Source organism: Geotrypetes seraphini, chromosome 1 (genome assembly GCF_902459505.1).
Source record: "Geotrypetes seraphini chromosome 1, aGeoSer1.1, whole genome shotgun sequence".
Taxonomy (NCBI): Eukaryota; Metazoa; Chordata; class Amphibia; order Gymnophiona; family Dermophiidae; genus Geotrypetes; species Geotrypetes seraphini.
Genome location: NC_047084.1, coordinates 521,316,700 through 521,329,985, shown reverse-complemented (window position 1 = coordinate 521,329,985; position 13,286 = coordinate 521,316,700). Strand labels below are relative to the sequence as shown.

The window sequence follows — 13,286 nt, the reverse complement described above, 5'->3', positions numbered from 1 at the left end:
TGCCTCTTCCTTACCCTGTAGATCCTGCAATTGTGTGTATTTAATATGATATTTAATGCCACTCCCCCTCCTTTTATTCCTACCTTGTCTTTCTGGAACAGATTATAGCTCAGTATAACTATATCCCAGCCATGGTCCTCTGTGAACCACATCTCCATGATCACCACTAAATCCAACTCAACCTTTCTCAAGGGACCCTCGGCCACAAGAGGGCACCCGCTCAAACTCAGGGGTGGAAAATTTCATGGCGACACCAGAAAGTATTTCTTCACAGAGAGAGTGGTTGATCATTGGAACAAGCTTCCAGTGCAGGTGATCGAGGCAGACAGCGTGCCAGACTTTAAGAATAAATGGGATACCCATGTGGGATCCCTACAAGGGTCAAGATAAGAAAATTGGGTCGTTAGGGCATAGACAGGGGGTGGGTAAGCAGAGTGGGCAGACTTGATGGGCTGTAGCCCTTTTCTGCCGTCATCTTCTATGTTTCTATGTAACCTCTTCCATCACAGCCTCTAGATTCAGAACCTTGTTTCCCATATTTTGAGCATTAGTGCATACTGCTTTCTAATATGGGGTGTAAGGAAGAGGAAGACTACATTAGAATCATGGGGATGAGGGAGAAATGCATGAGGGATATGGAAAAGCTGAGCGGAATGGGGGCATGAGAGTGAGTGAGAGGGATCAGAAGGAGAGGGAATTGAGAGAGTAGGAAGGGATGGGGGTGAAGCATAGGAATATGTAGCAGAGGAGGTGCAGGAGAACCATGAGTGAGGGGACAAGAGTGACTGAAAGGATTGAATAAGATGTGCGAAGTAGAGGATTGAGTCACATGCATGTGAGAAAAGGAAGTTCTTGGGAGGATAGATGTGAGAGTATTATCTCACTAAACACAGAAATTTATGAAAATGACTAGACAGTTAAATAAAACTTTATATAATTTAATATAGATTTATGCATATGTGTCACAATTGCTGCAGAAGTTCAGAAACTTTGCCACAGAATTTGCCTTTTAGCTGCTGCAAAAAACAGGGAGCTGGGATTAGCTTCCTTCACCTAGGGTTACCACATGGCTCCAGAAAAAGGAGGACGGTTTGAGACATCCGGGTTTTACTTCTATTGAAAGCAATGGAAATAAAACCTGGAGGTCTCAATCCATCCTCCTTTTTCTGGAGCCATATGGTAACCTTACCTTCACCAACCACTTTTGTTAAGCTCCTTTGATCTGTACTGGCTTAACAGATCTGGAAATCCTCTTTTCTCATTTTGGCTCTTAGACACTTGAGATAACTCTCCAAGGAAAACAATGAATATGGGACTAACTGCTTTAGCCATATCACCGCTGCTCCTTGTAATCTCCAAACCTTGTCTTGATGTTCTCCTGAACCTTGCTACACTATCACACTATCTCTCTCTTTTCTGAGTTCCTGTTTTGAGCTTCAGCACAATCCTAAAATAACAGGAAGAACACAAGCCAGAATGGGATCATGTTTAATAGAAAGATGTCCCTTTCAAAGACATTGCCCATTGGAGAGTGTCTGAGATACAATACATTCCTCTTCTCTGAGCTCATCAACTTTGATGTGATTGAGTAATGGATGCTTTTGTCCCTTACAATTGAATGATTTTCATGTTAGACTGTGGTTAAGAACACTGCACCACTTGTGTTTTACAGTGCTGTACATTAAACACGCAAGAGACGGTCCCTGCTCAGAAGAGCTTACAATTAAAAAAGGCTGCGTCATGGGTAGTAACTATAACATAAAAGAATAAAAAAATACCAATAAAAACACAATCCATCTTTTTTGGTTTTGCGTTTAATCTGTGGCAGATGCTTGCCTCTTATTTTTGTTGTGCTCTGTGAAAATACACACATACTTTATCTGGCTGAAAATCCACTTAGGCAGATTAATTTATTTGCTATAAAGCCATTCTACTCATGCAACCCCTGATTTTACCTGCAGAGTTTCTCACAAAAGCTTTGGAATTATATCTTAAAGTGCATTTGACTTGCTTTGAGAAACAAAGGAAAATACTTTTCAGTTCTCTTCTTCTGAATCACACATAGAAGCACTCTAATGCTGTCTGCAGCAGTATTTCAGACTGTAAGAAAGTCATTTTCACTTATATGTGACCATACACGTGTGTAATATTGACTAGTATGAAAGTGCATGCCATGACATGATAATGCATATTTTCACCAGTGGACATGTACAAGAGTAGAATATGGGTAGAGCATGGGTGAAATTCACAGGTAACCGTATAATTATAATATGCTAATCTATGAGTGTATTTAAAAATTATAGGAATGTATATTTATGCCTGCTGCAGAGCAAGTGTAAATGTCCATGTCTGCAAGGTAGGTACAATATCTGCCACTTACATTAGTAGGCACCTTTGTATCTTTATAAAATGACATCTAAGTAGGTGCAGAGAAGGACAACGGAAATGATAAAGGGAATGGGATGTCTTCCCTATGAGTAAAGAGATTAGGGCTCTTCAAATTGGAGAAGAGATGGCTGAGGGGGAGATATGATAGAGGTCTGTAAAATACTGAATGGAGTGGAGCAGATAGACATGAATCACTTGTTTATTTTTTCCATAAATACAAGAACTAGGGGGCACACAATGAAGCTACTAAGTAGTAAATTTAAAACAAATCAGAGAAAATATTTCTTCACTCAGCTTGTAATTAAACTCTGGAATTCATTGCCAGAAAAAGTGGTAAAAGCAGTTAGCTTAGCAGGGTTTAAAAAAGTTTGGATAATTTCCTAAAAGCCCTTAAGCCATTATTAAGAAGGACATGGGAAAATCCACTCCACTCTCTCTTTTTAGGAGAAGCAGCATAAAATCTGAAAGAATAAAGCAACCTGTATTGGCCACATGATGCTGGGCTTGATGAACCATTGATCTATTGCAGTATTTCAGTGCCTATATACTTTTGTAGGGAAAGGGATTGAGACTTGTATACTGTCTTTTTGTAGTTATATAACCACTCTCAAAGTGTTTTACATATAGGTACTTCAAGCATTTTTTCTATCTGTCCTGGTGGGCTCACAATCTATATAATGCCTGTGGCAGTGGAGGATTAAGTGACTTGCCCAGGGTCACAGGGAGCAGTCTGGGGTTTGAACCCATAACCTCAGGGTGCTGAGGCTGTAGCTCTAACCACTATGCCACACTCTCCTCTACCCTCTTAAACCAGGCCCCCTATTAAGAATAGCTATACTGGGTCAGACCAATGGCCCATTTAGCCCAGTATCCTGTTTCCACAGTGGTCAATTCGGGCCACAAGGTCTGAAATAGGACAGAATAGGACAGAAACCCAAATAGTAGAAACATTCCATGCTACTGATGCCAGGGCAAGCAGTGGCTTTCCCCTTGTCTGTCTCAATATCAGACTTCCTCCAGTAACTTGTCCAAACCTTTTGTTAAACCCAGCTATGCTAACCGCTGTTACCACATCTTCAGGCAACGGGTGCCAGAGCTTAACTGTTGTTTGAGTGAAAAAATATTTCCTTCCATTTATTAATTGCCCTCTTAATGGTTGAGTATTAGTCATGTTTAGTATAATATTATTTATCTTTCACCCTACTTCTCTCAGCTGTCACCCCATGTCTGGAGAATGCTCTTGCAGGCCGGGCCGAGCTGGACTCTACTGCAATGAAACGTGCTCTCCAGGATTCTATGGTGAATCTTGTCGGCAAATCTGCAGCTGCCAGAATGGTGCTGACTGTGACAGTGTGACTGGAAAATGCACCTGTGCCCCTGGCTTCACAGTGAGTCTGCTTTGACGTTCTCTTTTCTATTCCCCCAAGTGAAATGCCTTCAGCAGTGATAGGAATAATATCAAATATCCTTTGCATGTGTGTGTCTTGTCATCCTGGACCTTTGTTCCATTTGCCTATTGAGGTCAATGGTGAGCCATACAAACTTCTAAAGCATGACCCTATAATCCCAGGAAAATTAAAGAGCCAGCATTATGCATTTGATTTCATTCACACCCTTCTTGGCTTGAATTTATTATTTATTTGCAGATATAGAAATCCTGGATTTGCAAATTGCATGACAATGATTATGGCATCAATAATATATTAGAGACAGTGGCACTGTATTTTAACAAGTGACCATAGATGTTTGGGAATGAAATACTGTATCAGAAGTAACCACTGGTATAAGTTGAATGCATAGCATTGTGTTCCCCTTAAGGACAAACGAGACCACCTGCTGTTACTGTGGGTTGTTATAATTAACCTTTCAGAACTACTCATTCAAAGTCTTCTCTGAAGTATATTTGGTTAATCTTGAAATTTAAGTACAAATCCTAAACTTATGATTTAAATGTATGCTTTTTTCTTGGTATTTTAGCAGCTAGAATGTTGTGTTTATCTGGTTATAGGGAGCAGATTGCTCAACCCCTTGCCTTCAGGGGACCTATGGAGTAAATTGTTCCTCTGTGTGCAGCTGCAAAAATCAGGCAATGTGTTCTGCGGTGGATGGTTCTTGCATCTGCAAGGCAGGTAAGAGCACAGATTGTTTTTGCATCTGGGGCATCCTAAGGATAAATGCCCAGGTGGAGAATGACTTTCTTCTGAAATGGAGTAAGAATGATTGACTGTTCTTTGTACTACAGAACTATGGAGCCTATGGGTTCTTCTACAACTCCTCTAGATCAGTGGTTCCCAACCCTGTCCTGGAGGACCACCAGGCCAATCAGGTTTTCAGGCTAGCCCTAATGAATATGCATGGAGCAGATTTGCATGCCTGTAACTTCCATTATATGCAAATCTCTCTCATGCATATTTATTAGGGTTAGCTTGATAACCCTATTGGCCTGGTGGTCCTCCAGGACAGGGTTGGGAACCACTGCTCTAGATCTGGTCTTAGATGTTTACAGGTAGGGTTACCAGATTTTGCATCTGGTAAAGGAGGGCACGTGGCCCTTGAGAAAAATCCAGACCTCCCCGAAGATCTCCCTTCCCCTGTAGGCCTTTATTTGTGGTACAGGGTGGCTGGAAAAGATTTTTCCTAGGTGTTTCTGCTTGACTATAGGAGGGATAGGGAAGGGAAAATGCTGGGCTATGAAGAGAAGTTGTGAAGAGGGGATGCATGGCACAGGAGTGATGGGTTGGGTGGAAGAGTAGGAAAGGGGAGATGCTAGATTATAGGAAGAGGGGAAGGGTACACGGTTGAAACTTCACCAAGTGCAACTGAAACCCTTGGGCTGGCACTGAAAACATCACCTACTCCTTCAATCCCTATGTCTGAAAAAACAAACTAGAGGAAAATGTTACACATAATTTTGAGCAGATATTAATGCTGATTGGTAAAAATACCAAGGTATACAGAATGTATATTGCTATCACAGAATATAGAATAGATGTATATTTGAAAGAACTACCTAGAACATGCCTCCTTTCCATGAACCTTTAAATATATCCTCCTATAAATATAACCGCCTCAAATTACTATTGCTTTGGCGGTATATAAAAATAAAATTATTATTATTATTATAAAATTGTTACACAAGCACATATGCTGTTTTGCATATACATATCATATTTATACACATAAACTGGTGCCTAAGAGTTATAAAATTACCTCCAATATGTTTTAAAACAGAGCCCTTTGGTGTCTTTGGTTAGAATCTTTGATCTTCTTATGTCTTTAAGTAGGAAGTTTATTTATAAAATAAAGGTGGGAGTGAATAGGTTTCCTGAGTAGCGAAAGGCCATCTTTTTTGTGTGACTGAGGTGAGCTTCTACTAAAAGTTTTAGTACAATTGTTCTAATGCATTTAATTGTGAGGCACTAGAGTCAAGGAACACCCTGACCTTTCAATTTACTTCTCACTGATTCTATATTTTCCTATTTCAGGCTGGCATGGAGTGGACTGCTCAGTCAACTGCCACAGAGGGACTTGGGGCCTTGGATGCAACCTCACCTGCCAGTGTGTGAATGGAGGGGCTTGTGATGCTTTGCAAGGAACCTGCACTTGTGCTCCAGGGTGGCGTGGAGAAAAATGTGAGCTTACCTGTCAGGTATGTATTTTGAATGCAAATCTGATCTGTTCTACTCTCATGAGTGCTCAATTATATATATATATTTTATCCCAGGACAAGCAGGCAGCACATTCTTGACTGATGGGTGACGGCACCGACGGAGCCCCGGTACGGACAATTTTAGAATGATTGCACTCTAAGAACTTAGAAAGTTCTAGCTAGGCCGCACCGCGCGTGTGCCATCCCACCCGACAGAGGCGCGTGGTCCCCAGTTTCTTAGTTTCCGCGGAGCTAAGAAGACTCATGTTTCCAACGGCTGTTGGACTCTCTTTTTTCGCCTTCCCGCTCGCGTAATTTTTCTTGTGAATTTATTCATTTTTTCTTCTTTTCTTATTTTCCTAAAAAAAAAGTCTATTTTTTTTTACTTTTTTTGGTCGGCTCCGGCGGGGCCTGTTGGCACCATCGAAGCCTCGGGCTTCGATTTTGCTACTGCCATTTTTCTTTTCATGCCCCCTTCTCTGGGTTTTAAGAAGTGTCAGCGGTGTGCACGCCCTATTTCTTTATCCGACCCGCACAAGTGGTGCCTTCAGTGTTTGGGTCCGGACCATAGGGCAGAAATGTGCACCCGCTGTAGTTCTCTTCAAAAGAGAACTTTGAAGAACCGCCAAATTCAACAGCGGATTCTTTTCGGAGCCGCTATGGAAGTTCCACCGGCGTCGACTCCGGCACCGGTGGTTTCGACACCGCAAGAGGTCTCTTCGGTGTCGCACCCTTCAGGTAAGCCGGCTAAGAAGCCATCTCCTTCTGTTCTTGGCCCGCCAGTCAAACAAGCAGTGAGCCAAGTCCTGCAGACTGCGCGCCGGCCCCGCAAACGCTCTGCTCCCATAGAAGTCACTGCTCTTCATCGGCATCGACTTCGCCTGAGCATCGAGCGGCACCGCAGGTACCGAACAAGAATAAAGCGGTACCGGTGCCATCGGGACTGTCTCTGGATGAGGGTTTAGCATCCATCCTTCAGGTCCAGCTTAAGGAGCAATTGCAACACCTGCTCCTGGCTCTGCTAACTCTGAACCTTCCGGTGTCGGTGCCCACAGAGCCTGCGGTACCGATAGTCGACCAGCCTATGTTGTCAGCATTGACGTTATCGGCACCGCTTAAATCTGCCTCTTCCATTTCTATGCCTGTCTTATCGGCAGAGCCAAAGTCTCTTCGACGTACGGCTCACTCGGCCTCTGATCCGGTACCGCTCTCTGACACCCATCCCGTTTTACAGTCACCGGGTACGGTGTCGATGCGTTCAGGCAAATCGATACGCAAAACCAGGCATACCGAATCCTCTACCCCTTTGTCTCAGGGCCGTCTCCCATCGGTACGGGACCCTGATTTATGGGATGACTCCGATGATCCCCTCGGTACCGAGGAGGATTTTTCATCGGATGAGGCTGACCCATCGGTGCAGGATCCTGCTAGTAAGCCAGAGCACTCTTCCTTCACCAAATTTCTTAGGGAAATGTCAGACACCCTTTCTCTTCCCTTGGAATCTGATTCTAAGAAGTCAAAAGCATTCTTGGAGGCTTTGGACTTTGAACAACCTCCCAAAGAATTTTTAAAGTTACCCCTTCATGATATCTTAAGGGAAACTTTTTACAAAAATTTGGAAACTCCTCTCACTATTCCAGGAGCTCCAAGGAAGTTGGAATCACTTTATAAAGTTATTGCTATCCCAGGGTTTGACAAACCTCAGCTTCCACATGAATCTTGGTGGAGTCAACCCTCAAAAATTCTGCAGGCTCTAGTGTATATGCCTCTGTCCCTCCTGGCAGAGAAGGCAAGGCCATGGATAAATTTGGTAAACGACTTTACCAAAATGCTATGTTGGCCAACCGTTCAGGTAACTATGCGTTTCACTTTTCCTTTTACCTGAAACATCTTATCCAGCAGATGGCCACTTTTCAGAAATATATTCCTGACCGCAAGCTTTCTGCTTTTCAACAATGCTCTGCCAGTCTCTTACAACTCAGGAAGTTTATGGTCCGTTCCATCTATGACACTTTTGAACTGACCTCCCGAGCTACTGCTATGGCTGTAGCGATGAGACGATTGGCGTGGCTTCGCGTCTCAGACCTTGATGTGAACCACCAGGACCGCCTTGCCAATGCTCCCTGCCTGGGTGATGAGCTGTTTGGTGAATCTCTGGATACCACCACCCAGAAGCTTTCTGCTCATGAGACGAGGTGGGATACTTTATTGAAAAACAAGAAGAAACCCCCTCCTCCTCGTCCTTTCAGGCAGCAGACGTCCTATCAGAGGCGTTTTTTGGCTCGGCCGATTCAGCCTCATCCTCCTCAGCCTCGGAGGCAACGACAGCAACAACAACAGGCTTGCCAACAACAGCCGCCTGCCATGAAGCCTGTTGCTCAGCCTAAACCAACTCAGCCCTTTTGACTCGCTTCTCCAGGGCATTGCCAGTCTTCCCCCCTCATGTCCTCTTCCGCAACCTATAGGAGGTCGACTAAACATTTTTCTAACTCGATGGGAAGTGATCACCGCCGACCAGTGGGTGCTCTCTATCATAGCCCACGGCTACTCCCTCAATTTTCAGACTCCTCCGCCATTAGGCCTGCCAAAAGAGTCTGCTTCCAACAAGTCTCAGTCTCTCCTTCTAGCTCAAGAAGTTCCTCACGATCAGAAAGGTCAGGGATTTTACTCCCGGTACTTTCTAGTTCCCAAAAAGACCGGAGACCTCAGACCTATATTAGATCTCAGAGATCTCAACAAATGTTTGTTCAAGGAGAAGTTCAAAATGCTCTCTCTTGCCACCCTCTACCCTCTCATCTCTCAGGGCGACTGGCTATGCTCCCTCGATCTAAAAGAGGCTTACACACATATTCCTATCCATCTGGCGTCCAGGCAATATCTACGCTTTCTCATCAATCAAAACCATTATCAGTACAAGGTGCTACCCTTCGGTCTGGCCTCCTCTCCCAGGGTATTCACCAAGTGCCTGATTGTAGTAGCGGCCTATCTCCGCTCTCACAATTTTCAAGTCTTCCCTTACTTGGACGACTGGCTGATCAAAGCTCACTCTCCTCAGGCGGTTCTGCTTGCCACCAACCAGACCATTCACTTTCTTCGGCTGTTGGGTTTCGAAATCAATCTACCCAAGTCGCACCTCATTCCAACCCAGCGACTTCAATTCATTGGAGCCATTCTGGACACTGTTCTGATGCGGGCGTTTCTTCCATCCAACCGCCTTCAGACCATCCTTCATCTCTGTCGACAGGTGTTTCAACAGATTACCATTTCTGTGAATCACATGATGGTGCTATTGGGGCACATGGCTTCGATACTACATGTCACCCCCTTTGCACGTCTCCACCTGCGTACTCCTCAATGGACCCTAGTGAACCAGTGGTCACAAGTGACGGATCCTTGCTCACAACACATATCTGTGACCTCGTCTCTTCGACAGTCGCTTCTTTGGTGGTTGACATCTTCAAATCTATCCAGAGGTCTACTGTTCCACCTACCTCCTCACCAACTAGTCATCACCACAGATTCCTCCCCCTATGCCTGGGGAGCTCACTTGAACGAGTTCCAAACTCAGGGGTTTTGGACTGCCCAGGAAAAGAAACACCACATCAATTTCCTGGAACTCCGAGCGATGTTTTATGCCCTCAAGGCTTTTCAACATCTTCTCTTTCCTCAAGTACTACTCATTTGCACAGACAATCAAGTTGCAATGTACTACATTAACAAACAGGGAGGGACGGGCTCTCGCCTGTTGTGTCAGGAAGCCCAACGGATTTGGTCTTGGGCGACAGCTCGTTACTTATTCCTGAAGGCTGTCTACATTCAAGGGGAGCAGAATTCCTTAGCGGACAATCTCAGCAGAATTCTCCAACCTCACGAGTGGACTCTCGATCCCACGACTCTTCAGTCCATTTTCGCCCAATGGGGCACTCCTCAAGTGGACCTTTTTGCAGCTCCTCACAATCATCAGCTGCCCCTGTTTTGCTCCAGACTCTCCTCTCCTCACCGTCTGGCACCCGATGCATTTCTCCTGGATTGGACCAATCTCTTCCTATATGCATTTCCCCCTCTTCCGCTCATGCTGCGGACATTGTTCAAGCTCAAGAGGGAACGAGCCACCATGATTCTCATCGCTCCACGGTGGCCCAGGCAACATTGGATCTCCCTTCTACTTCAACTCAGTTCCAGGGAACCCATACCTCTTCCACTGTTTCCTTCTCTGCTTACTCAGCATCAACGGTCCCTACTGCATCCCAACTTACAGTCTCTGCACCTGACAGCTTGGTTTCTCTCGGGCTGACTTCGGCTCATTCACTCCTTTCTCAACCTGTCCGTTCTATCATTGATGCTTCCAGGAAACCGGCCACTCTTCAGTGTTATCAACAGAAGTGGTCTCGGTTTTCTTCCTGGTGCCTCTTACATCACCATAATCCCATGTCTCTAGCAGTGGGACTGGTGTTGGACTATCTTCTTTCCTTGTCTGACTCTGGCCTTAAATCTACTTCTATCAGAGTCCATCTTAGTGCCATTGCTGCCTTTCATGAGCCAGTTCATGGAAAACCCCTCTCGGCTCATCCTTTGGTTTCTAGATTCATGAGGGGCCTTTTCAATGTGAAACCACCTCTCAAACCCCCTCCTGTGGTTTGGGATCTCAATGTGGTTCTTTCCGCTTTAATGAAGCCTCCTTTTGAACCTTTGGCCACAGCACATTTCAGATTTCTCACTTGGAAAGTGGTCTTCCTTATAGCTCTCACTTCTGCCAGGAGGGTCAGTGAGTTGCATGCACTAGTGGCCGATCCACCTTTCACGGTTTTTCACCATGATAAGATGGTTCTACGTACACACCCCAAGTTTCTCCCTAAGGTTGTGTCTGACTTTCATCTTAATCAGTCCATTGTCCTACCTGTATTTTTTCCAAAGCCTCATTCTCATCCAGGTGAACAGGCTTTGCATACCTTGGACTGTAAACGTGCTTTGGCTTACTATCTCGAACGCACTAAACCTCACAGATCATCTCCTCAACTGTTTTTGTCTTTTGATCCTAACAAGTTGGGTCATCCTGTTTCTAAACGCACCCTATCCAATTGGCTTGCTGCTTGCATTTCATTCTGTTATGCTCAGTCGGGCCTGACACTGGAAGGTTCTGTCACAGGCCACAAAGTTAGAGCTATGGCAGCATCTGTAGCTTTCCTCCGTTCCACTCCTATTGAGGAAATCTGCAAGGCTGCTACTTGGTCCTCAGTTCATACTTTCACATCTCACTATTGTCTGGATGCATTCTCCAGACGGAATGGACACTTCGGCCAATCTGTTTTACAAAATTTGTTTTCTTAATGGCCAACCTTCCCTCCATCCCTCTTTTTGTTAGCTTGGAGGTCACCTATCAGTCAAGAATATGCTGCCTGCTTGTCCTGGGATAAAGCACAGTTACTTACCATAACAGGTGTTATCCAGGGACAGCAGGCAGATATTCTTGCGTCCCTCCCATCTCCCCGGGTTGGCTTCTTAGCTGGCTTATCTTAACTGGGGACCGCGCGCCTCTGTCGGGCGGGAAGGCACTCGCGCACGCGCGGTGCGGCCTAGCTAGAACTTTCTAAGTTCTTAGAGTGCAATCACTCTAAAATTGTCCGTACCGGGGCTCCGTCGGTGCCGTCACCCATCAGTCAAGAATATCTGCCTGCTGTTCCTGGATAACACCTGTTACGGTAAGTAACTGTGCTTTTTAAGCAATGGGGAGGGGGGTGTCAGAGGTTCAGGAGTGTGTGGCAGACGAGAGTGGGCATCCTTCATGCCAATTTTGCATGTGCTTTTGGGGGATCCTCTGCCACAGCCAGCTTAGCTGATCGTAGCAAGGGTATTTTTCCCCCAATCAGCCCAACCAGCAGGACTCTCTGAAGCTCAGCTGATCGCGGATTCCCTTGCCGCAATCAGCTCAGCTGGCCGCATCTACTTTTAACTTTTGAAATGTAGGCCAGCATTTTGCTGGCCTACATTTCAAGCATCTGCCATGGCTCTAGGGAGATGCCTAGGGCTGCTTAAACTTGCCCAAGGCCACTTCTGGGCAAAACCATACCCACACTCAGCCTTAGGTGTCCCTAGACCCATGACAAACGCCTATAGTGTAGGCGTCCTGCCTTGGGGAGGTTTTTTCTAAAAACATTCATCCTGATTGGTTGCCAGACGGTGGTAGGCCACCTACCACCGCCTACAATTGGGACACCCATTTATAGAATCAGTCCCTTAACTTCTAGCCCTTTCTCCATCATTACCACCACAGATCTTGTGGGGAAAGGAACCTTAATTGGCTTAGAACAACAAGTTCCAAATTCAGGTCAGGCTGGCAGTGTTTGAAAGCCATTAGTGTGAGTTATGCATGGTGGTCCAATGTGAAACAAGATGGAGATAAACAGATGCCAACATCACTCACTCCCTTCCCCCAGTAATTATTACAATTTGACACCATTGTTAAGTAGTCTCAGCAGAGAGGTCAAAGACTGCAGACCCAATGACTTCCATTAGGGATATTAAAGGTGGACCATCATAAAGAGTGAGATTTAGCAGTGATGTATCTGGACTATAAAGCTAGAAAGTTTAAGTGTCATGCTGCTTTACAAATGGAAGAACTAATACTAAATGACATTTAACTTTCTTTCTTAACCTCTGAAAGGATGTAGGTAGAGTGGAAGCAGTATGAGGAGAATTTTCAAAGGAATTTGTCTAAGTGACTTCAGTGCCTTCTAAAAGTCTGACACACCTGGAATCTATTCGGGGCACACAATTTGAGAGACACAGCCCTAACCTAAGCAGAAGCCTCACTTGCACAGTAGAGGAACTTCCTACTTTGTTACACCCTCCCTGTGTCTGCAGCTTATTTTCAAATGTTTGCACCCTCCACCCCCCCAATGCTTTATAAATGGGTGTATCCTATCCACAGTCCCCCTGACTCCTGAGCCTTGGTTGTGGGCTTGGTTGTGGGAGAGTGTGGCATAGTGGTTAAAGCTATAGCCTCAGCACCCTGAGGTTGTGGATTCAAACCCATGCTGCTCCTTGTGACCCTTGGCAAGTCACTTAATCTCCCCATTGCCCCAGGTACATTAGATAGATTGTGAGCCTGCCAGGACAGACGTGAAAAAATGTTTGAGTACCTGAATAAATTCATATAAACCGTTCTGAGCTCCCCTGGGAGAATGGTATAGAAAATTGAATAAATTAATAAATAATCAGGTAGCTGAAAGGAAAAGTTGCTGCTAAAACA

At 45.0% G+C, this 13,286-nt stretch overlaps 1 protein-coding gene across 3 annotated transcripts in view; it reads left to right on the top strand.

The window, feature by feature from the left end:
- The window catches only part of MEGF10 (multiple EGF like domains 10), a 252,373-nt gene that overhangs the window by 158,962 nt on the left and 80,125 nt on the right, over nt 1–13,286 (top strand). For all 3 annotated transcript variants that reach the window (XM_033928980.1, XM_033928978.1, XM_033928979.1), the window contains exons 10-12: nt 3,602–3,776; nt 4,397–4,517; nt 5,874–6,037. In XM_033928980.1, coding sequence (XP_033784871.1) covers nt 3,602–3,776; nt 4,397–4,517; nt 5,874–6,037 — 460 coding nt within the window. The remainder of the gene's footprint in view (nt 1–3,601; nt 3,777–4,396; nt 4,518–5,873; nt 6,038–13,286) is intronic.